The following is a 27,195-nucleotide window of genomic DNA, read 5'->3' as shown; positions in this document are numbered from 1 at the left end:
TTTTGGGGGGGAAAATTTTGAAATTGAGTTTATTTTAAATTTAGATTTCATTTACTCTTAGCTTTCTAAAAATATTTTTTTCTGTACTCCTAATATTTACAAACCTATACTAGTTTTTGTGCAAGGTAATAGCAGTGGATAGACTAATAATCTTAAGTCTAAAAGCTTTTATATCAAAATCAGATTTTTTCGCATTCTACACAACCTTAAAAATGATATCTCCTGTTGTTTTTAAAATAGCTGTCTACAATTTTTCATGCGTATTTATGATACACACATGTTTTGAACTACAGACTAAGAAAAAAAAAGTGTAATTTCATTTTTATGAATGTTTTTTTTTTGTTGCAAATTTTAAAGGGGAAATTTTTAAAAATTTGATTTTTTTATTACTTTAATAACTAACTCAATAGTATAGGCACTTGATTTTAAGATGGTAGTTCAAAACATATTTGATAGTCCTCCAAACAAAATCCTCAAAAGAGTTTTTGTTTTTAGTGAAATAAAAGTTTTACAGTGTTTAGCGTATAATTTAAAATGTATGTTATTTTTACCTAAAAATGACCATTTAAAATAATAATAATATTTTTTTACTAGTTTTATAAGTTTCTACACATATAAAAACAAATAAACTAATTTTCTTTAAAATTTCATATTAATATGTAGAAGAAAAAAAAGTTGTAGAAACTAGTTGGATACCTTAATAACTTCTTTATCTAAAATAAATTCTGTATATGATTTACTCAATTTCAATATTAAATACTCCAATATTGTATTAAACAATCAAAATGTTATAACGTTATACATGTCTTAAAAAATGTCTTTATATCAAAATGTTTCTATGTTCCCTGATCTGTATTTCGCATGCTTCTCTTTATTTTAGCTTCCCCACACTACTCAGAAAAATCAAATCATATACATACAATATATTTTTTTCCTTTTTTTTTAAAGAAAAGTGCTTTTCTGGACCTATTACTATATAGCGAAATACTAACATTTTACACTTATTTTATTTTAAATAAATATTCTATTAAATTATCATCAAATATTCTATAGACAAAGAAAACTTAGTTTGTACAAACACGAAGGAAACAAAATTAAATGTTAATCAACTTTTCGGCATATGCTGAGTGGAACTTTATGAAGAGAGATATATTAAAAATAATAATTGTAATAGATCTCTTCTTAAAATAAATTTAGCATATGATCTACTGAATTTCAATATTAAATACCGTAATATTGTATAAAGTCAATCTTTCTCCAAAATAGAAAATTTTATATCAAACTGTTTCTTATTGTTCCCTGATCTATATTTTATATGTTACACTTTATTTCTCTTAGTTAACATCACACTACATAGAAGAATCGAATCGCTTACATACAAATTGTATTGTTTTTTAAGGAAAAGACTCTACCTAACCATTTAAAAAAAGGTTTATCACAGGATGAGAAATTCAAATATTTCGAATTAATTTTTTTAATTAAAATATCTATTACACTTTAATAATAATTAATTTTGAAATTATCATATACTACTCTATAGTTAAAGTTATCTTAGTTAATACAAATAAAACAGTAGAGAAACAAAATTAAATGTCAATAAACTTTTCACCATATGATAAGTGAACAAACTTAATGAAGAGACAGATTTTAAAATTAATTACTGTTATAGCAAAGATTTTCTTAAAATAAATTTAGTTTATGATATTCTTAATTTCGGTATTAAATACTGTAATATTGTAAAAAGCAAAACTTTCTCTAAAGGTGGGAAATTTATATCAAACGGTTTCTTAATTGTGTTCCAAGATCCTTAATTTACTTGATAATTTTCTAGTACACACCACGCTACGTAGAAACATTGAATCGCATATATTCAAATCGTATTGTTTCTTTCAAAAAAAGTTCTGAAAAATCTTATAGTGAGGCTTATATATGATGTTGCAGCTTATTATACAAACAAAGTGGGTTATATAGCGAAATCCAAATATTTCAAGTCAAGTTTTTTTTTTAAATTCAAATATTTACAACAGTTTAATTATATTATCTATTTAATTACAAGCTACTAAACAATAGTAAAACTAAACTTAGCTGAAACAAGATATATTTACAATAAGCAATAAAAAAAATACCAACGTCTATCAAACTTACATTGCACCAGTAGGTGCAAATAATCGCTGACGCTCTGTCCTTCAGAGTTTCCGGCTAGACATCGATATCTGCCTCTATGCTCTCTTCTAACACTCTGCAGGACTAATGTCTGGTTGCTTATGATGACACCAGCGGACTTGTTACTTTGAACATAATGATCTTCGAATTGCCACGTCACATCATTCACCCAGGGATTCGCTCGAATATTGCATTCCAGATAAACATCACTCCCTTCCTTAATGTTCGATAAGCTGATCGAAGCTCCAAATGCCAAGTTAATTATTGGTGCATCTTTAAAAGGAAGCAAGAGTTAGGAGTTAGATATAGTCCAGGAAGATATAAATATTGTATATATATATANACGAGTATATATATATGTATGTATGTATGTATACATATACAATAATATATATAGTTAAGTTAATACAATGAATTATTCAAAATAGTTTATTGAGATAATGAAATATATTAGCACATATGATAATGTATCTATTTATTTATCGATTATAAGGTTAAAAAGTATCGTTCCATCTTTCAAATTATTTATTATTAGCTTAAAATGACAAATTATGGAAATTTCTATTAGTGTATGACTTAAATTTGACATAATTACATTTATTTTAATATTAAATTAATTTTTTTTTTAAATTTAAGGAGGATTGTTGTCCAGGAACAAACATTGCCCACGCGTAGTCATTGCATGCGTTGATATGGCAACCGTACTGCTTAATAATTCGAAAACGATATTCTTTGTTTAGTTGATTTTTTTTTCATTAAATTCATTGTGCATTGAGATTCGGGTAGTTCATTCTTGGAATTTAGAACCAGAGAGATCCTACAAAATACTTCTCCAGTTGTGAATAAAGAGAATTTCATCGTTTAAACGATGCTTTCATTTTTAGTTTCTAAACAAATCAGGGATCTAGTCTACAACTCAATCGTTATCGGTTAATTTTACTAAAAAGAAAAAAAACGTTTCAAAAGTTCCTTGATAAATGTTAATGGTCTACGGTTCCGTTTCGTTTTTATCTTTTCTGATTTTATCTTTTATAATGATTTCATTTCCTTCTTCTAAAATATGATTGCAACGATCTGCTACTGTTTTTATACTCATTATGAATTCAATATCCCCTCCCCCCTGTTTATTTTTAGTTTCCCATACATTATGTTACATTCTTATGTGTCTATCTTAATGATTCTAGCACTCTACTATGCCACATAACTATATCTATATTGGCTATATATAGAGTAACATGAGGCAGAAAATATTACGCAAGTAATTAACCTTTACTGTTTCAATTTGCAACCTCAAATATTGGACAGCATGATTATTATTTTAAAACAATTAAGGAATAGAAAAAAAGTTTTTTTGGAACGAAAAAAATTATTTCTGAAGAAATCATTATCTTTAATATCAAACTGAAACCATAGATCAATGTATAGTTCAATTATAAGATACTTAAGATACAAGATATGAACTTATTTTTTTCACTATACAAGCATAAAAACATATACATTTTTATAGTATTACACATTGGACTATTATTCCAGTTTACTAAATATAATGATTGGTAACGTATTTAAATTGGTGCTCGAATTTTATGTGTCTGCTAAATGTATTTTTATTCTTAAAATGCCGTAAAAGATACTTACAATGTACTCTAACAACCCATTCATCTTCGATTGCTGAATTTGGCAATGCTGAATTTTCTGCACGACAAGAGAGGATTTTGTTATTATCGTCTGGTGTCGGTACGAAATGAAGGGTACTAACAGTAAGGTTACCACCATCTGAAACTGTGTCAGTGGTTCCTGCACCAATTTTTTTGCCATCAAGCCACCATGATAACGCTGCTCGAGGCCTTGACCCTGTTGTTTCACATATAATTTGCTTCCGATTCCCTGCATTCAAAGGATAATGAGGAGCAGCTATTTTTACTTCCAGTGGTCTTACTGCAAACAAAACGAAAACATTTTAAAAACTTTTATAAAACCAATTACCTAGCAACATTACTGCAATTTTTGTTAGCTATTGTGTTGTAACTACCACTACGAAAATTAAACATCAATTCACTGGTATATAAGACTTGCTCACTTGATTCAATGACGAGGTACCTTTTGATAGATGAAGGTGGGCATGGTCGATAACTCCGCCCCCACATTATTATATTTCGATAAGAGTTATTTTAATTTTAGTATCTCTTTATTCAAAGTTTCTGAGACCAAGCTACCAAACAAGTGTTTGAATGCCTTCAAAGAAAACCCTATAAATAATTTATGATCTTCTAATAGTTATCAAATCAATAGCTAATGGCTCTTATTTTTACTGTTTCAACAGTTAATCAATAAGTAAGCCAAAAATTTGATTTACTTTGAAAGCTATATTATATCCAGAAATGCATTCATATTGATTTGAAATAGCATTTCTATCATTAAGCAATATTAAAGTGATGAACAATGCGAAAACTATAATATAGAATTTTTTTTTTAAATATGAAACTTTTATAAAACCCATTATCTAACTCTATTACTTCAATCTAAGTTAGCTATCATCTCCCTGTAACAGTTATTTTTATTTAAGCAACTCATTTATTAAAATTCTACAAAGCTAAGATACCAAGCTAATGTATAAATGCCTTCAAAGAAAACCCCATAATTAATTTATGATCTCCTTACAGTTATCCAATCAATAGCTGAAGAGAAGCCTTCATTTTTAGAGTGTTTCAACAATTAATCAATAAATGAGCTACCAATTTGATTTACTTTGAAAGCTAAATTAGAACCAGAAACATTGTGAAACTCAAAGAGGAAATTCATTTAAGGTGAACCTTGTAATTTCTAGATCTGCAGGAGCTTTTGAAGCCAGGAGGCTTCTCGTTCACTCTTTAGCAAAAGTAAACAATCTTTGTCTAGGATTTCAAGGACTGTCGAAAGTATACCAAACTTGATAAGATTACGGAAGGGGTATTTACAATAAACTTAGGATATTATCATGCTCGTAATATTTAGATCAGTATTTAGTTTCATTGTTATAGAATGGGATGTTTGAATATTGATGCATATTTTAATAAATACTTTGTTTCTAACAGTTGTTTCATTGATCAGCTAGTTTTGGTTTGGATAGTTTATACGTAATGTATTTAATTATAGTTAGAGTCATATATCTTCCCATCTGCCTTTATATGAAAGAGAGTCTGTCTGTTTGGATATTCGCTAATAGCTCGAGAACAAAAGCATAAATTTGGATCATGTTTTTTTTGCCGTCGGTAAAAATTAATGATGTGGTTTGTAAGGCGTAATATCAAAAGCACAAAATGCCATCGTTGAAAACCATTGTTACAGATTAAACCTCCTCTAATATCTTTAGAATGGCTTCTTTGATTGATACGCCATTTTTCGTTACAGATTGCGAATATATTTTGTGTTATTTTGCAATATTTTCCAACCCTCTACGTTGAGTGGTTCGCATACAACAGGGGTGTCAAACTCAAAAGCTAACTTGGGCCAAATAAACAATGCTTAACTTTAGGTGGGCCGCAGAAAAAGAAAAAAAAATCAGTGTTCATAGAAACAAATATTTTTATTTTGAATAGTACATTATAATAAACATATATAAAGTAAAATTATTGTTTGATACTTGACATCTCTTCTCTACTACCATCTTTCCAATTTCGGGAGAAATTTTAGTGGCTGAGACTACTTTCAAAATTGACCCAACATGAGCGTTATTGATACGGTTTCGAATGGGAGATTTATTTCCATTCATAACAGAAAATAATTGCTCGCACTGATAAGTACTTCCAAGCATTGAAATAATTTCATATGCCAATTTTCGAGTATTTTCAAACCTTGCCGGTAAATATTTGTAAATTTCAGGCACACCCACTTCAATGAAATTTGCCTTCAAATTTGAGTCGCACTAAATCTCAATCACTTCCATTCGCATATTACTGGGTACTGAGTCTATATTTAATGAGAAAATCGAAGAAAACAAAAAAAAATTTCTTCCAAGGAATTGAAATCTTTAAACCTTGTTTCAAATTCAAGATTTGAAATTTTTTCTGCGTATTTTTGATACGATGCAGTATCCCTGGAATGTCAAATACCGCAAGCCAATTAAAATTTTACATTTTCGTGCGTACAATTTATAATTTTATAAGTATATTATAATTTTATATGCTAGTTTCCTTTCTAATTCACATTTCTATTTTATTTTTGCTTTGAGTCGGAGGTATTGGCTGGGCCGCAAAAATGTTCATCTCGGGCCGCGAGTTTGACACCCCTGGCATACAATATTGAAAAATGTGTTTGTTATTACGTTGTCCTGTCATCGAAACAGCAACGTTAGGAAATGTTTTAAAGAGAGAAGCAGATGAATCTCGAGAAAAAAATTATGTTCTCTAAGCTCATAGTTTATAAATGAAGTAAAAACGTCTATCAGGAACAAATGCGCAGGCAAACGTAAGTTATTAAGAATTTTAAAAAATACTATTAACGATAACAAGAAGTAGTTTTAAACTTAAATATGCTTATTCTTATTCGTCCAAATAATATTTCATCTTCAAGGCGTTTAAACTTATTAAATTCTGATACTGAACCTTATTACTTACCAGACAATAATAATAATTATTATTTTTTGTCATATTTTTTAAATACGAATTTTTAATTCTCTAACTGCATATTATTATTTTTTAGATAAAAATATTATGAAAATTACAAAAAAATATTATTTTTATTATTAAAAATGGTTTATTTTGATTCGGCACATTCAACCAAAACTAATATAAAAGCGGAAAAGAATGTATAATTTGGTCAGTAACAAGAGTCAGAAATAGCTACACTGCGACAGCCTCTCGTTTAAAGTTGGTCTTTAGGTCAAACTCAGACTTTTTTTTCTTAAAGTAGAGAATAAAGCCTTATAGTCTTAATAAACTTTAAAAGGCTGTGATGTATAGGGTCACAAAGCAAATACTTAAAATCATGATAAAATCTGGCAAAAAATTGTTTCTTAAGTAATTGACTCGTCTACAGTCGTTAAAAATAATGTAAAATTACATGTATAACAGCATACATGTAAAATATATTTAGTTCATCACACAACGAAAATAATAAAAATAGTGTAAATAATATTTATTCTGAACACAAAAGAACATACAAAGCAAAAGTAAACTTGCGGTTTAACATAGCAAAAATGAACTTCCATAAAAATAACTCCCAAAAAAATTTTATTAATTATGCATATGATATTTAAAAAAATTAAATTTAAAAAAAATAATATTCAGTAAAAACTTATTAACTGAAAAAAATTTTTAAAACGAAAATTTCAAAAAAATAAAATTAAAAAGAAGATATTTAACTATGAAAGAAAAACAACAGTTAAAAGAAAGTCTTTTAAGGCTTAAATATTCCGTTGCATATTTTAAAAATTCATCTTTAGTAGCATTGCCTTTCGTTTTATGTTTGAAAAGATATAGCAAGCTGTGATCTTTGGTTTAGATATTGAAATTAAAATAAATAAAAAAAACGTTGTATTTTTTTGTGATTATTTAAAAAGTAAAAAGATACTAACTATTCTCATAAGAGCCTGCTTTTTAACGATCATTTTGAAAGAACATGAACTTTATTTCGTGAATTATTTCTTTTAGAATTTGAAGAGATTCTCGTATTGAGAGTGATATTGCTTTTTAGTATGTATAGGTTGTTTAAAAAAGGAAACTAAAAAAAAAGCTTTAAAAAAATAAAAATATATTTTCAATATCATTTTTGTTCTTCATATTATCTCATGAGAAGAAATGCAACATTTATTTGAAATCTGTTTGACAAAAGACATGAGCTGCAGTTGTATAAGTCATATATGATGGAAATTGTATTTATACAGATAAAAGTGAGGTTTAATATATTTTTTTATTTAATGGAGCTTGACTATTATTCAAACTTAACTATTATTGTCAGTTTCCCTTACTTTCTAGCATAGTTTCTCCTAAATTTCTTTCACAGTTTATTTAGTGGTTTAGTTTCCATTATAGTTTTAAACATTTGATTCAGTCGCCCTTACAGTTTTAAACATTTTCGCACTTCAATATGCAAGACTTCTTTGCACTTCAATAAGTAAGACTAAAATCATGAATCCCAACAATGATCAGTCGATAAGAATTGTGCTTCCAAGTAGCATCGATCACAGTGCTGTCATAAAATAACGTGATATGTTACGATTACAGATTTACTTAGCTACTTTCACAGAAAATATTTGCTACCACAGGTTAAAATGCTGTTGTAATTATGGATTTCCTGCGTAACATTTACAGAAATCATTTTTATTTCTGGTAGGATTCAAAACCATTCTGACTAAGAATTTTTTTCGGATGTAATGCCACTATGATGACCGTGACTAAATAGATCGACAGTGGCAGCAAACGTATTAATAATATCTTCGCAAAAAGTACGTTCCGTTGGTGTATAGATTAATAAGGTACTTTTGTTTATTTTAAATCTTTCGAAGGTACTCGATAACACTGTAGCGAAATGTATTGTCTATAAAAAGACTCTCTAGAATCAAGCAGTTCTCAAAATTTTCAAATTTCAGATAAACGTGATTTTAAAAGAGAAGGCGTGATTGAGTGAGTAAGAGAAATTGCAGAATGCTGAAGAGACAAACAAGTAATACAAAAAGTGAAATATTTAAATTAAAATTTAAAAATACATTCTGTCTAAGAATTATTAGTTGCTTGAGTGTTTAAAAATTCTGACATACATTGAAAATTAACTAGATGCTAAATTTCTGAAGCACTTATCAAATTTATTCTATTAAATGAAGAGCTTTTGGCAATAAAGTGATAAGCCTCACTATTTTCTCTAAGTTTTCTTATTATTGTTTACTTTACAAGTTATCAAAATTTCCAATAAACAGTTCACTGAAACGCCAATGTATTCAAAATTTAAAAAAAAGAAAAACGCTTTCTTCAGTAATTCTGAGAAATAACAAATCCTTATATTTCTCACAGCCTTTCGAATTAGTAATTAAAATTATTGAACATATTATAGATTAAGTATTAAAATGAAATTTTATAACAATATTTCTTCTTCGTCAGCATCGTCTTTGTCTTCTTCATCTACATAAATAAGCTAGCTAGCGTTCTGAATTTTAAGAATTTTTTCGATCAGAAAAATACTCTTTCTTAAATAATTAAAAAGGTTAGGCGGTGAGTTTTCAATTTTTCTTTAAATTAGTAACCAGTTTCTAAGTTTTTTGGGACACTTTTCATCCTAAGCATAAACGCAATATCAGGTCATAGTTCTCCAACCCAACTTTTTTTACTGGTTTCATATGTCACTATGTTTCTCAATATATTGATACTCAGGATTTCAAGATTTTTTTCTAAGAAGCCAAAACTTCTCGTACTCTTTTTCGTTTTGGTGCATGTTTTCCAAACCTGAGATTATTTGTTGAGTTAGCAAAATCTTTTCTTTCAAACCCCCTTTTACAAATTATTTAAACTTCCTGTATACACTGTAAAAATATTACTCAAATATCACAAAACTTTCTTCGTTTTTGGCGAAACCGTTTCCTAGTTTATATTCCAAGCGAACATTTTGTCAAAGTGACAAAAAAGTAGTACTGTCTAATGTACCTAACTTTTCTAAAAATCACTTTATCGTTTACTACATATAGGTAAAATAACACAACAAGCATAGACAGATTAGAGAGATAAATTACACCTTTGCCCGAAGCGAGTTTCGAACCCCTGATCTTCCTGGTATCAGCAACTCCTTGACCACAGACAGTTACGACAGTCTAGTTACATCATTCCAGTTAACAATCTGACACAATGCACTGCGTTGAGGGTCAGAGTAGGGAGAACATTTTCGTCATGTATTCGAGAGTGCGCGTTTCGTCACAAAATACGTAATTTTGTGATGAAATGATTCTCAAATTTAATGAAATACTGTTCGAGGATTGCAAAATCATCAAAAATGCGAGTTTTATTTCTGAGAGTGTAAATCCTGATTTTGTCAGAAGAATAACGTATCATTTGCTTTTAAAGTTTCATGAAAAATATTTCTAGACTTAATTCAGAATTTTTTTTTCTTTTTCTGCAGTTTTTAATTTATAAACAATTACTTATTCAAATAACTGAAATCCGGTGACTTTTTAAAATGTTCTCTTTTAAATTATTCTGATAAAAATGTAATTAATGCACTGAGGAAAAATATGGTCAAAACTACCATGATATAGTAAACTTTACAGCGTTTCCGGCTCTATATGAGCACCAAAAAGCTCTATAATTTTTACCCAAGAGCTTTGATAATTATTTTTAAAAATTAACAGTAAGCATGGTGTTATAATATGTCACAAAATTTGGTAAAATTTGGTAATTCTATCATGATACCTAAAAGCATGATAAAAAAAAGCATTTATTCTGTAAAATTTACTTTACTGTTAAATTTACTTATTTTATCTTCAATTTTGTATCTTTTATGAAATGTATTGTAATAAGAACTATAATTTTGAAAAATTTAATTTCCCATAAACCGTTACCATATAAACAGAAAAAAAATTAAAAAATGAATGATTTAACTACCGTCTATTTTCATCTTATAAACTAAAATTACGTTGTTTTTTTCATTGAAATGCCATTACGATAAGGTACGCTTACCAGACTTTTTTTTCCTGCTTTAAAAATAAAAATAAATTTTAGATCCTTCCTGCATTCAAAAAAGCAGCATTCATTTATAATTAGTTTCATTTCATAACACCATAACTTAAAACTAACATGTCAAGTTACCTTGAAATAAATGGTAATACTTACAATTAATGTCAATCCGAACCGCTGAAGTTCTTGGTCGAGTTAAGTTAGTGTTGGTTGCTTGACATGTGTATTCTGCTAACAAATCAGATCTTCTAAGTTCAAAAAGGAACAATTCATTTCGAACGAACCCCTGGGGAGTGACGTTGAAACTGTCATCTAAAAGGGTCGTTCCGCGCCACCAAGTCACTTCTGGTGACGGATCACCTGGAAAACAGGACGTCATTAATAACTCTGATAAATATTATCATAAACATGCAGTAATGTAATTTAAATAACCTGGCCATGATAAATGCGTACTGAAGTTAACATGTTGCGTAATTTGTTTCCGGGGATTTAAATTTACATTCAAAACTTGGAAAAGTTTGTTGAATTGCAAGAGCTTAAACAGAAATGCTGTTGCAATAGTTATTTACTTATTAGGGAACAGTATTAATGTTGGTATGCAAAACTTAGTTTAAGTTTGAAACTAGAATATTTGTTATGCGTCTTGCCTTAGAGTTTAATTCATCTATTATTCAGACTTTTACTTAATTGTTTGTTTTCGTGTATTATGTCGTATTATTGCATCTTCTAGGTTTTATATTTTCTTAATATATAGCGTAAAATTTAAAACGATTTCATATGATGATATATTTCAGAAAAGATTTATATCTATAACTTTTGAGAAATATTTACTACAGTTAAGAAAAATGTATCTAAATTTCTGTAATTTATTCAAATTTTTCAAAGATTAATAAATTTGACTTCTTTTTATGGGGAAAATATTAACCTCGGACATTTTATTTGTTTTGTCTTAAAAACCGTTATTTACTCCAATAGTAATCTTAATTTTTTTTTCATTATTTTTTTTTTTGCGTCTCAAACGATACGATTACACAACGATATGATTACACAACGTTATAAAGGAATACGTACAACTGTATGGAAAAACAAAACTTTTATAAATTTTTATCGTCTTAGCCTAACTGAACACAGTACTTTCACCAGCAAACTTAACTTTACCCAGCAAAAACTAGAAAAATATTCCCGTTTTAATTTCAAAAAAAGTTTTCATACCTCGTTGCGGCGTGCTTTTTCTTGCGTTTCCATAGAATATGTTTAAAAAAGTGTTGTTTTTTTACACGTGACTTATTTTTTTAAAAATATGGTATTTTCATAATATTAAAGTTCTGCCCAGAAAAATTCTCATAAACAGTTTTACTAAGCATCATGCTGATAGTTTTTTTTCTTTAATATGTACACAAATTTGCGTCAGACAATTTCATCTGCAATAAGAATTTTAATCCTTTCATCATGACAGCCTGCGATTATTTGTTATATGTGCAACGTACCTTTGGAATCACTTTTAAATGGTGTTTCATTTTATATCCGTCATTGAATAGCCGCCCCAATTTTGACTTAACGATCATCAATGTTCAACTCTGAAGCTTAGTAATTTTAGAACCAATCCAGAAGATGCGGACACTCCGTGATCAAGTATTGGGATAAATTTGCATTCGAGGAACACTTTCTGTAGAAACTAACCTGAATTCACTTTACATGGAGAGGTAAACCACGAAAATCTTTAACTGTTATCGTGACAGCAAGGGGACTCTAATTCATGGTCAGTGTATCACTAAGGATATTTTATATGTTACGCCAGCACCGTGGTCGGAGAGAGCAGAGTGCGAAATTCGTGACAGCCATCCAGTGCTGGGATTCAAACCAGGGTTACTTGGGAGGTAAGATCTCTATCACTATGGGAGCACCGAAAATTGTTTATAAAAATAACTGTAATTTTGAAAGCCAGAATTTCGCGTAAACTGATACCATATAAAAGGAAACCTATAGTATCTGAATGGTTTAAATTTCGTATATTTTGGTTTTGTTACTAGAATTATAGTTTTTGAAGAGTGTCTTAAATATCCCATACGGTAATCTTACCAGATTTTTTTTTTGATCTTACATATTATTATACACTTTAACTACATGTTTGAAGAAAATACTGAATCCATAAAATAGAACGTGAAATTACACTAGATAAGAACCTTTTGCATTTTTTATAAATTGTAATTAGTTAGCAGTTAATAATAAATTTAAGGTTTGTAAATTAAGTTACCTCATTAACAAAAGTCATAGAGGTGATATACGAGTGTCTTACGTTTAATAATACGGTAAATCAACTTCAACAATACACAAAATCCACAACACTATTTCTCAGCATATAATAGTACAAATTAGACATTTAATTACTTCAGTATTGAACGATTTATGCAATTCATTAAACGATTCATAATAGTAGTTATTACATCTTTTTTTCGGAATTTGCAAGTTAGTTTAGTTTCATACTTTTAAATCCAAACAAATAGAGGCTTTTCTCATTTCGGTGTAATGTATTTTCCAAATAGCCTGTACATAATGAGATGACGCAGTCACAAATAGCAAGTCAACTGGTCAATGTGGACCACCCATCAAAGTGGGCGTTACTTTCGATGTAATCGAGCTCCTATCACGTCCACGCCGGTCACCAACGTGGGGAAGAAGCTTTAATTCTGGTGGCCAAGCTTTCGACAATGCCAACCTTGTGTACATCAGCTCTCTTAATAACGACTAAGTTTTATCTTTTCCCGTAAAAGGTTTACAAAACATCTTCGCACGAAAAAAAAAAAAAAAAATGAAAAACAGCCTGAAAAAGCACATCCTCTTCTTTCAGAAGTTCTAAAATTATCGTTATTTCCTTGCATAAAATATCGTCTACTCGTTGTGCTGTTTTTTATAATTACGGAATTTTTTAGGTATCTAACAAATTATACAGAACGTTGTAACGAAAAATTTCTATGAGAATGATGTAGTACCTTAAAAGAGATTACATGCTTGTTTTAAATTTGCAAATACAAACTAATAATGTATTTTGTTCCACCAAAAAATACCAAGATTGCTTATAAAATTTAAAAGAATTTTTAAAAAAAGTTTAATTGGGTTATAATCATATTTTCCATAAAATAAGTTTACAGATAATCATCAATTATGTGTTAGGAAGCTAAAATATCGCATAAACGAAAGCAGTAGATGTGATATACGAGTGTCAAACTGACCATACGTTCAATTATTCAGTAAATCAACTCCCCTTAATGTATAAAAACCACAACACTATTTCTCAAAACATAATTCTACCATCGGACGTCCAACGTCTACTTCCATTCAGTATTGAACGATTTATTCAATTCATCAAAGGATTTATAGAAGTAGATATTACATTATTTCTGGTTGTGAGGGAACGGTAATAATGGTCATGTGCTCTCACGATTCCAATTTCAGATATATTTCTAAAAGATATATATTCTCCTGCTTTCATTTTTTCGGGATTTGTGGGCAGAGGAGGCTATCGATTATGATTCCCCAAACCAATTTCGAAATCTATCAGTTGAGAAGAGTTCTTCTGCCCTATGAATCATTTACTTTATTTCTTTATCATTTTTCTCTAAGTGACTGACTTGCTATCTCAAAGTTTGCCCATTGCGTGATTTTGGAGACAAAATAAGCTTCTTTTCGTCCCATTTAGATATCTGTGCACGCAGATGTACTTCTAATAATATTTTCTGGACGATTACAAACATATTATCTCACGGAGCATTTCATTTCTAATCGAATAGAGGTTGTTTTTTTTTTAATGGAAAATATCAAATGATTTGTTTAGTCCCCCCTTCATTTTGGACTTTCGCTTATTTTTATTTGTATAACGAATAAAGGAAGCAGGTGTTTTGGTAAAATTTTATATTTTCAATTAAAAATTGTATAAAAAACTTATTAAAAAAGTATCAAAAATAACTTTAGAGCATCTTAAAAAGTCACAAAGAATGTTTGCCATGAATAATTTTAAATTATTCTAATACTTATGTTACTGGATAATTATTAATTTATCAAAATACCGTTCTGTTTGAAAAAATTCACCTTTACAAATTTTTTTCATTGAATGTGAGCTCATCAGAATGATTTCATCAACAAATTAATGTTAGAAATTATTGCTATTGCGATCAATCGGGATTTGAACATTACGCTATTTCGTGTGTAGGAAAAGGACATTTTAAAGCTAAATTGTTTCATAAAACGTAAGAAAATATTATAAATATTTGAAAAATTATTTTAAGGATCGATAAATAAATTCAGAATATTTATGTAATCTATTTTTTGTTAAAAATGTTCTGTTTTCTGGATCGTTACATTTGGATATGCATTGCTAGATTATCTAGTAATTTGCTTATTTTGAAACATATCCAAAATTCCAAAACTTGCTTCTTTAGTTAGAAAAATAATACAAAGACATTTAAGGAAACCATTTTACAATATGTTTATTTTGACACTAGACAGGACAATAAATTTAATCAAAAACCTTAACTGTGCTTTTCTTTTAAATTGAATTGTTTTCCTTGTTTAAAGTTCAGGTGCTTGTTACGCTCAAAACTTTTGAGAACTTCCTTTTGACAATTTTGACATTCTTGGTGTTCAAGTAAGAATAAGAAAAGTTTTTAATGCGTTCATCCCATAAATCTCTCCTGACAAAAAAAAATTGGTGCACATTCTGCCTACAGCAATAACCATATATGATTATGCTTTTCAGTAATAACCAGCTCAATTCAATTTGCAAGTTAGAATTAAATGTGATTTAAATTTTAATTACATTTTATTTCATTTTTTTAAACTTTTTGAAATACATATAAAAAGGACTTTGTTTCACGTTATGTTTTTAATCTTTTATATTAGAATTAAAGACAAAAAAATATACTGATAAATAAATATTTGATGATTTGAATTGTAATTTTTACTATTTTTGTATATTATTCTCCCCTTTTTTAGGAATCATTTCATCAGTGCTAATATACCAGAAATGCGTTTTTGTTTACTGATGACTCTCAAAGAAAAGCATATTATTCTTTAAATGGACAATGACAATGATCATTTAACTGACTATTTCACCATTAGTGTTTTGTTTTTTTGTAAGAATAACATACGTTATCTGGTAAATGTTTTTTTTTATTAAAAACACTGGGAGTTTATAGAGAAATATATCCTTAAACTGTAGTAATTTCACAATAAATTACAATTAATCCAAAGGATTTTATAAAAGACGAGTTAGGAATAAACTGATTTTATTTAATAATAAACTGATTATTCGACATAATTCCTGTTACATTCGAACATGTATCATAGTATAATGCCTTCCTTGAAAACAGTCACCATTAACATAAGATGGGCATAAGTGTTTTCCAAAAGTATTAATATCCTGAAAATTGTATCCAGACAAATTTCATATGACAAAATGAAAATGTTTTTATTTGGTATGGAGACAAAATCTTTCCTACTATCGAGGAGAAATAAAAAATAAATAAATAAATAAATTAAAAAAAAAACAACTTTTACTGCCACTATATGCTACTATGGGCTGCTAGAAAAGAAGTATATAATGTTATTAGCAATAACACAACTTCCTGAATATTCACATAGAGTACTTATAAAATTATCTTGCTTGGACATACATTTTTGTAATAAACTCAGTTTGACCTTTCATATTGCTTTCTTTATAGAAAAAACGAGTTCATGATTGCATTCCTCTCTTTGTATTATAAACCGTAACTTAGAGTTATGGAAAGAAATAAAAACATTGTGATATATGCGTAATGGTATTTTCCACGTATGTCAGAACAAAAAATAAGGGCCATTAAAAAGCTTCCCAGCAATGTTTCTTTTACCGTTATAGAACACAATGGAAGTAAAAATTAAAATAGAATATTATGTATTATTATTATGTCTGAATACAGACGCAAAATGTTTGAGTCCTTGGTTTATTTGATACATTAAAGCACTGGTGTCCTGCATTTCTGATTTTTGGAAATCATTTGTGAGAAGTAAAACATATGTTGAATAAATAAAAACAGTAGATAACAACTATAATTTCGATAGAAAACATAAAAGTTTAGGTTAACGCTCTCCCAAATAACAAATTCCTCTGTTTAATTACTATATAACAATACTCCATTTCTATCGCAGGGATATTCAAGAATTTCAAAATCGAATTTATCTAGTTAAGAAAAACCAGGCATACAAAATTAAAAATTTCAAAAATAGAATCGATTCCACTTTGCGGCGAAAGGGATAAATATTATTCCGCCTATGTTTTTACAAAACGAAAATTCATATATGCTAATCATTTTTATTATTTTTAATGAAAATTTCAAAATGTATGCAATTTTAAATTAAAAATCCTCATATAGGATTATCATTTTTACGACCCCCTCAATAATAGTATAACCTGATTTTCGACAACAGTTTGTTAGAAACAGTGGCATTTCCTTAGGGTAATCAGATTGAAATTGTATTTATACATTATATTTATCTTATTGGATTCTAAGAAAATCATGATAAATTTCAAAAAATCTAGAAGAAGGGAAATTCTAAAGAAAACAGATCTAATGAAAGATCTTAATAGTTAGATCAAAAAAAGTCAACTGATCGAAGTCCATCTAAAAATAAAGAAAAATGTCTCTTTTTTCTTGATATACTCTGAGACGCCAAATTATTAGGACCACCTGACAGTTTTGTGCAAAATGAGCTATTGCATCACAGTGTTCCCGTTAGGGGACGCAGTAGAGCGGTAGATAGACTTTCGTAGAGAGTCTAGCTACAAAAAGGGAATGCAAGGCAAGTGAACCATAAATTGCTCTGTGTCACGTGGGGAGTAAAAGCAAAAAACTTGACTTAACTGAGTTTGAACGCGGGATGATTGTTGGCCCTCGAAGCATCTGAACAATATCAGCCAAACGGCTGATCTTGCGAATTGTTCGAGAGCAGCAGTTATTAATGTGCACAAAGAGTGAACTATCATTCAGAAACCCGGATCTCAATGTTATGTTTGATGTCGTCAAATGATACTGAATCCTCGAGCTGAAAGTCGACTTGCCAGAGTTGTCCAGTCAATCCAACAGAAGAGTAACAGTACGTCAAATGACAAGGAATCTTAATGAAGGTGCAACTGCAAGCGTCTCTGAGCGAACTGTGTGCTGCACATTACATCGTATAAGCTGTGGGAGCCGACAACCTGCTCGAAAGTCACTGTTGTCAGCCTAAAACAAGAGCAGACCAGTTTGCAAAGAAGCATAAGGATTGAACAGTAGATGACATGAAAAAGGTCATGTGGTCTGATGAATCATGTATTTAATTGCACCCTGCATGAACCTCAACTGCATTGCCACAACACTTCAAGCTGGTGGAGGCAGTGTTAGGGTTAGGGGGATGTTTTCTTGGCATTGCACGATGTCTCTGATTCATGAGGAACAACGTCTGAATGCATAGGGGAACTTAAGTGCAATCGCAGATCCAGTACATCCTGTTGCGTAAATGGTGTATCCTGCCGGGGATGAATAATTTCAACAAGGCAATGCTCCTTATCACACAGCTCGTGTTGTCGTCAGATGGTTCGAGGAGCATGACGGTGAATTTACTTTGCTTTGTTGGCCCGCACAATCACCAGATCTCAATCTAATTGAGAATTTGTTGGATAAGATCGAACAGGGCATCAGACAGCTGGATCCAATGCCATCCGATCTGATCGAACTGAAAAGTGCAGTTCATCGGATATGAGGTCAAATTCCTCCTACCTTCGACCAACATCTCATATAATTTATGCCAAGAAGAATTCGAGCAATATTACGGGTCATAATAATTTGGACACTCAGTGTATAAGCACGATTATATTGTATAGGTGGCAAAAAGTGGGTATTTTTAAACTTTATATGTCCCGAAAGAGTGATTTTTTTATCGTTACATCAGGAAGTTTGGTAAATTTACCGAAAATTATGATTTTCATTTGGTGCGGATACGTAAAATGACAAGATTTTTTCTTTCTTTTTTTCTTCAAATTTAAATTTATCAATGAACATGTAAAGCAGGATAAAATATTTTGTACAAAAAAAAAATCTATTATTTTCATTTTCATTACTCGTTCTCTATACTTCCCACCAAAGCTGCCATATTGGGACACAAAAGCATAAATGTCATTGGCAACTACTTGTAATAATTTTTTTAATAAGCATTTGACAGCTATTGCAAACGATATTCTTTGAAAGTTGTTTTGCCATTTCAAGGAAAATTATTTTTAAGGATTGTGTTCAAAATAGTGATTGGAAAAAACGTTTAAATTTTCTCATTCAACCTATGTTCCTTATAAAATTTGAATGCTTAATAAATATTTTTCAATCTCATAAAAATTAATACAAAATAAGCATAGTTTATACTCAGTGATACATTAATAGAATTTAAGCTAATAAATGAAGGGGGTGCAGGAAAAAATAAAGAGTAGTTGTTCGCATAATAGAAGAACGGGGGGAGGGGTACCCATAACGGGAGATTCCCATAATAGATATAATTCACTGTGCTGATTGGTTGGAAAAAAAATAAAATTGTAACGGAGGAATTTTGTATATTTTCATCAAGTTGAAAACATGACATTTGATTTTTTTTTTCTTTGCTTTTTTTGACAAACTGGCTTTTGGTTAATGCATTCGGAAAAAAATATTTTCTTTATTTCATAAAACAGTCAAAGCATCATTGTATCCATTTTGTCTTTATACAGGAATATCTGAATTCCCTCTCTTACTTTGAGATTAAAAAAGGAAAGAACCGATTGTTTAGTACTAAACAACACAGCGAAATCGTGCGCAAAACTGATAAAAAAATATTTCAAAACAATTTATAAAGCTAAAACAAACCCATTTTTTTTATTCATTATTATTTTTTGCTCTGCCCGTGACCTTACGCTATTTTATTCCTATTGGTGACCTGTAAATATTCTCTTTCACAACGTCTATAATAAAACTCCTCAGTAATGCCGCAGTTTTAATTTGTACCAAATATCTCATTGTGCATATTGTATACTTACTGTAGTAAATTTAATACTTATTAAAACAGCACCAATGACCATAATGCCAGGAGTGCATGTTATTGAAATTAGTTATCACTGTCATCAATAATTGTATAGTGTATTTTTTTACTTTTCTCCTAAATGAATTAGTATTATTTTTCCATTATTTTCCTTTTTACTACATAACTTATTATTTTTTATATCAATTATTGCTTATTTCCNTGAAAGATTCTGAATGAATTGATTCCTTAATCTTAGATTTTCATCACGTAGTTAAAAAGTTTTTCAGGGGACAAAATTAACTGCAAAAACTTTTTTTAGAATAGAGAGATTATTGCTTATTTCCACGCTAAATCAAGAATCTTTGGCGTCAATGGTTAACATTGACATGATGTTTTTTTTTACATTTTTCTTAATCAAATTAATATTATCTCTCTCTTAATTTTGCTTATCAGTACGTAATTTATTTTTCATTTCAATTACAATTGATTTTAAATTATTTAGTTTCGTAGAAACTCATTTCAATAGAATAACTCTAAGTCAAATAAAAACGCGGTTTTAAATAATTTTAGAGTTTCTAATTTCGTTAACGTAGTCCATCAATGGTACCACATTCACCTTGATCATTGAGTTTATCTGACGTAATGAATAAAAATTAATTAAATGATAAAGAATCTGCAATAATTTACTTCTTTGATTAATCAGAGTTTGAAAATGAGCAAACAGTGCTGATGTTGTTATAATATCTTTTAAGAACCAATTGGAAATATCTAAGCTGGCGTCATTCACTATCCTGTTCACTGGAAATCCATCAATGATAAATCATGTACAAATAGTAACCAATAGGAATACGTTTCTATTAAGATGGGAAAATGAATCATCCAATAGAAAAGATGCAAACGACAATTGTTTGATTTATTCTACTCAGTGATATAGATCAATCTTTAGTTGGGGCATCTTTATTGCATTCAATTTAATTTATATCAATGACTGAAAGTGCGCTTTTTCCCTCTTTCCAAATTTTAGGAGACTAGCATAAATTGTTCTGAAGTTATAAGGATAGACTGTCAGATAAACTCTTCGCTTCCTTATTATAGATTAAATTCGTCATTTATGAAAAATAAATTGTGAAAAACATACATCTATGTTTAAAATAATAATTGCACATTCAGTTTCTATTTTTATAAGTATAATGTAAAAAAAGAGGAGTGCTTACGCATCTCTATTTATTTAACACTCTTTTAAGTCAAATACAAATTAGTTTTACAAAGCGAAATAAAGCTCAGTAATTATGATTAATTCAGGAGAATGTTTTTGAGTATTATCATAAAACAAAATTCGTTGCTTAATTCAACTTTTACGTGCTTATTTTTAAGTTTTTTTTACATCTAATTTGAATTTGCCTTTTCAGTGTTTTAAAATTACATCTTTTATAGATGGAATAAAAAGAAATCTACCTTCTTTTTATTCCTTTATCATATGAATACATATATGCATACCACGTTATCTAAAAAATATATCTTAAGTATTGTACTCACCACCATCAACTTCGCATGCTAAGGTCAAGAAAGCTCCTTCATCATAAGGTCCGATGATATCTCTCAATCGCTGCCCATGTTCATCCATTATATATGGATCACCTGGGGGAACTGACAAAAAATTGTCTATAAATATCTTAATGATTAGATATACGGTTTTATGTGACACTTTTTCATCTGCATGGCACTCTCTTTTATTATCTAAACTTTCATATTTATTAATGATGCTTTTTCTATAAAAAGATATAGGTCAATGCCACCATTACGTATTTGGCCTTCGTCGATATCTTGTTTTGTCTGATAGGGTGAAGTTATTCTTCAAAAATGATAAGGAACTTGACTTTTTTTGCTAAACAACATTATAGATCAAATTGCTTTAATTTTTTTTATTTGAAATAATGAATTATCTCTTTAGGTCTAAGAAAATATACTTAGGGAAGTAAATAGATTATTTTTTGGAAGTACGCTTTTACCCGAACTTAAGCAACCTGACCGTATTACTTCACCGGGTATATATAGAAATATTAATAATGATAATTATAAAAATACTTTTTTTCCAACAGAAGAGTCGAATTATTCATAGCACGTCCTACACTGAGAAACTTCTCAGGAGTTTGAAAAACAAATAATGTAAAGAATATGTTTCAAATTCATTAATAAATTAAAATATTTAACTTCATTTAGGTACAGAAATTTTAAAAAAAAACTGTGATAATGATTCTTTCATTTCAAGTTCAAGGGATTCTGACTTGGTTTATTGTGGAACTGATTATATCTATGGATTGTGTTCCTGTTTAGTTTAAGAGCACCAGTTAACAAAAAAAGAATCATTATCATTTTAAAATAATACAGAGATTGTCTCAACTAGTTTCATATGATTTCTGATAAAAGGCAGTTGATGTTCAAAAGGCTACACTGGTGTTCAAAATTAGGAGAAATTTTGGTCGATTATCTCCAGAACAACTGGCTAGATTTTAATAAAATTTGGTTGATAATACAACAATTTGGTTTGGTTCATTATACAAAAATTATAACTAATAAACAATTATTGTACGCACGTAAGATCGTGCGTTGTACTTATCAGAGTAGGATGGTATCAAAGAGTAGTTGCAGAATTAAATTTTTAAAAAATGTTTTGATAGGAAATATGCCTCCTTCATACAGATATGCTGTCCTCATGCCATGATTTCATACTGAAAATAAAGAATATTATGAGTTCCTGTCACTGTTTGCCACACTCATTCCGCAATGCTGTTTTGAGACATATGCGGTTCTCGAACTAATTGTAATTCTCCTCCCCAAAGCGCCACATTCCTTATCGGGTTAAAGTCTGCAGATCTGGCCAATCCATCCTGCAAATATCTTCATTTTCCAGAGAATGGTAGACTAGAAATGCAAGGGATGGTGTTGCATTGCACTCAGTACCCATTGCACCCCTGAAAAGGCGAACATGGGGCTACAAGACCTCATCCCTATGCATCACACCATTCATAGTTTCAAAGACATGGATGGGAAGGTGGATAAAAAAGCATTAGGCCAGCCCCGAGCAGCAAACATCTGCCACCTGAATGTTTGATTTCTCTGACATTAGATGGCATGTATCGAATCCCTGGTTCTCTTTCTAAGAAATTACGGCGAAGCTGAAGCGAGGCCCATCAGTGGCGAGAGCATTTGACTATTAATTGACTTCTGTACCATTCAAAACAGACTATTTTGCTTTCGGAAGTCAGTGAGACGCAAACAGCAGGTTTTAATGTAGATAATTTTCTCTCATGAAGCCTTCTGAAAGCAGTAACTCTTGAAACTCGGCTTTCAGTAACCCCATAGAGGCCACAAGACAGCAGAGAAGCTGCAGCCTCCTTGTTGCGCCTCGCTGTAGTCGACAAATAACGGTCTTCATTCACCGTTGTGGCTCTTGATCGACCTTGGTCAGGCTTTTTCTCGATGAAACTATTTCCATAAGTAGTACATGTCGTAGGAAGCTAAATTAAATTCTCTTCAAATTTGGATATGAAACAGGTTTGCTTCAAGTCCTGAGCAATTCTCCCCTCGTTCCATCACCTAAAGATTAGTAATTAATACTTTTTGTTGCTTGAAATTGAAAGAATTGATTTAGATTGCTGCATAAAAAGAAAGAAATTTGATAAGATGGTAGAGCAAAAGAAATGCAGTTTTTGCCATGAGCACTAATGAAGTATATTCCTCTACTAGCTCCATCTGCGCACGTATATATGTTTACGTATTTGACACACTATATTTTGATTTTTGTTTAAAAGCTGTAGTTATACATTTCGCTCTGTTGTTTTTGAGAAATTAAAGGAGATCTGCAAATTTTTTTAAGTATGAACACAAGTATAGTCTAAAATTCGATTCCAGTGTTATCCATTTGCCTGTTTTTTTTTTACAACTCTATCCTACTATTTGTGATTTTATCATTGCTTTTACTTAGTTATATATTTTGATATTTGTTTAGCATTGTGCAAAATTAAAATATAAATTTTTTATCCAAGAAAAACTTGTACAAAATTACAGCTAAAAGCATTATTGCTTACACAAATTCCCATATAAGTTTGAATATCGACCATATTTCTTACTCATAAACATATCGAAATAGTTAATTCACAGCAAATCATTATAGATTAAAACAAGCTTCTAATTTGTTACATTTAAATCATATGCAAGACTTACCAATTATGTTAAGCCTCGTGTGCAGTATCAAAGTTCTAGACCTACGAAGATCCACTCTGCATTTGTAGTCTGCTTCGTCTTCTACTCTGGCTGGTTCAAGATAAAGTGTTGGGGGATGTATATTCATATTAAAATAAGAACGATCCTTAATTTCAGGACTTGGAAAATGTTTGGCCTCTTTTATAGTCCTTTTACGGATATCTAATGTATAAATAGGATTTGGCATATCAACACGGTACCATAAAATTAAAGATACTTGATCATCTGATAAGGGAGTGGATATATTGCAGGGAATGGCGGCTTTTTCTCCAGCAACAGCGAAATGAATGGGGACACCTGCAGAGAAAAAAGAAATCATGTTAAACATTTCTTTTAAGAATTGTAATTTTTATCATATATTATTTGATAATTTCTAAAAAAGGTGTTAAAAAGTGTAATGAATAGAAAAAATAAAGTGGTGATGTGCAACACCTAGCTGGATATCAGTACGCCAGTCCAGCAGTGTTAAATAATGTGCGATCTGTTGAATTGTTCTTGTACTTAACTACTGTTTTGTTTATGATTTTATGAATTTTTCAATTATTCATTTTTAACTGAATATCAAGTAGCAAAAGAAAAAAATTTTCAAGATCGAGAGTGTCAGTGAGTAGAGGGCAAAGTTCACTAACATACATTAATTTAAAGAGATCTTTTCTTCAAATATTTATTAGAAAAAAATTGAACAGTAAAAAGAATGATACTTATAGGACTTCAAATTCGGGATTGCTACCTAACAAACTTAGTTTTTTCTTTATAATACTCTAGTCAAACATTGCAAAAATATCTCTGCTTAAATTAATGAAAAGTTCGTACTAATTTCTGAAAGAATATTTAAGTTTGAGTCTATCACCGAATCTTAGTAAATGGTTCTTAAAAATGATATTTTTTTAAAACATTTATGGCATTCTGCTGTTTGAAGTTACAGTCATAAAATTGAAAGACTGTTAAAATTTCTTTTGTTGTTCTCTCTTGTGGTGTTTTTATAGTATGCTGTTCAAGGTTTGAAATAAGAGAGAAATAATTTGTAAAAACATAAACGTGAAGTTAACTGCGCTTTTAAACAATTGGAGTATTCTTGTCATTCAAACAAAATCTGTATCTATTGTATTTACTTTACAGACCTCAACACGCAAAATATAATAATTATAAATATAAGGGATTGTTTCAGTTCTAAAAATAGCTTTATCATCAGAGTCTAAGCACATAACTCAAAACATACTTCATTCATTAATGTCGAGGTGCGAAATTCCAGATATATAACGTTCACCATGAGTGTCTAGGGGCGCTTTATCCTACTTTCGGGCACTGATGGTGCTTCTCAAATCACCAAATTGACTATCTTTCATTTTTGCCAATATAAAAACAATATTTTGCCATTTTGCCAATATAAAAACAGTACAAGCCCTATGAATTATAGATATCATGTTTCTCAAAAAGTATAGTGAATTTACTATAAATTACACTCCTGAGAAAATATTTGTTACATTTATACAAATATTTAATCTTGCCTTATTTGGGTGTCGGGATTTCAAATCTTAAATTAATTTTGCTCCAAAATCTGCAGAATTTGTTTCTAATGAAATTTTCAATGTATTTTTTGTCGACATGTACAAGTTTAAAAGCGGTATATACAGCAGGGGTTCGCGTAAATAATGCGATATACTTTTAGGGGACTAAGGGTTTGTCATCATTATTGAAATATCATAGGAACTCATGCCGGGAAATATCATCGTGCTCAGCTAGGGACACTTGTCTATTATAACCTCTTCAAAAGCTCACGAAAAAACTCTTCACAATAAGGAAGCGTTGCCCCTAATAGTATACAACGACATTTTTGGATAAGGATTCCTGAATAATTTTTATTCTGATGAACGCCCTGATTCCTCTAAAAGTTTGTTGCAGCATTCATGTGACCCACTGTCAAACGTTTTTAAACATGTACATTTCGACAAAAAATAGACTAGAAAAGTAATTCTGAATAAAAAATTCTTGGAGAGAAAAACCGATGGCAGATTTGAAATCAATGATACGAAAGTAATCAGATCTATTAAAGAATTTCCTGCAGCAGATAATGAAAATAAATTTTCTCCATTGTCAATATATTGTTGTCAACATTGTCAATAAAAATATAATCGCACTAAAACATTTATTTTTCAAAAAGCAAGAAATCAATCCTAAGTTTCGTCAATTTACTATACTCTGAGAATCATAATAACTTTCATTCAACTTTTATTCCTGCAATATCTAGAAAATTATTCTGCAAATAAAAAGAAATATAAATAGAGTTGCAGAGAAAGAAATTTCCGTCCATCTTGAATGGGATTGTTACAAGCAATAGAGTGTCTGTGTCATTGTTACATATTTTACGCATTACTCTATACACAAAAGAATTCCTCCAAACATGTCATGCTTCGTTATTTCCCAATTGATTGGTATATCTTGGCGGAAAAAGACAAAAATTATTTTGCTTCTATCTATTTTAGGAGAACAAAAAGAAACAGCTCTGTCAGATAAATGCCGTTGAGGCCACTAACTCTCGCCTGCTTTGGTGTCCCTGTTTCAACTCTTGTCACCAAACTTTACTTTCGCCACCAAACAAATTTACTACCACAACATTTTTGTTGAAATGTTTTGCTCTTTTATTCGATGAGTGTGGTGTGTTTGAAATTTGATAGGATTTTATTCTATTCAAGTCATGAAACAAGCAATGAAGGCAATTTCTTGACTTGCCAGTAATTGGATTGAAGTTGTTTAAAAATGAATGAAATATTTTGATGTCAAAATAAAATCATATCTTTCCGAATGCCCTCAGTTGAAAATATGAAAGGTTTTGAATAATATTAACTCAACGTATTGTGAAGATTACTTTGGATAAAAAAAAAGGAAATTTATTTCTAGCTAGTTTATGGAAGAGAAAATGGTATTGCCAAATAAATCCAATGAAATAAAAAGTTTTTTTGTATGCTCCAAATCTATTGATATCACTTTTTCAACTGGAAAAATTTGATTAAACTAAAATAAATATTCCTTTCATCTCTTATTTAAAATAAAAACAGATTTTTAAGTGTATACATTCGTAGTATAT

General features: G+C 29.8%; 1 protein-coding gene across 2 annotated transcripts in view; it reads right to left on the bottom strand.

Moving 5' to 3' along the window:
* Positions 1 to 27,195, bottom strand: part of LOC107441897 (synaptogenesis protein syg-2) — a 154,657-nt gene that overhangs the window by 48,037 nt on the left and 79,425 nt on the right. For both annotated transcript variants that reach the window (XM_043044077.2, XM_043044074.2), the window contains exons 2-6: positions 24,072 to 24,407; positions 21,384 to 21,494; positions 10,953 to 11,156; positions 3,799 to 4,098; positions 2,146 to 2,436 (exon numbers count right to left, since the gene is read on the bottom strand). In XM_043044077.2, the coding sequence (XP_042900011.1) occupies positions 2,146 to 2,436; positions 3,799 to 4,098; positions 10,953 to 11,156; positions 21,384 to 21,494; positions 24,072 to 24,407 (1,242 nt within the window). The remainder of the gene's footprint in view (positions 1 to 2,145; positions 2,437 to 3,798; positions 4,099 to 10,952; positions 11,157 to 21,383; positions 21,495 to 24,071; positions 24,408 to 27,195) is intronic.

Source organism: Parasteatoda tepidariorum, chromosome 1 (genome assembly GCF_043381705.1).
Source record: "Parasteatoda tepidariorum isolate YZ-2023 chromosome 1, CAS_Ptep_4.0, whole genome shotgun sequence".
NCBI lineage: Eukaryota > Metazoa > Arthropoda > Arachnida > Araneae > Theridiidae > Parasteatoda > Parasteatoda tepidariorum.
This window is presented reverse-complemented; position numbering and strand designations above follow the sequence as displayed.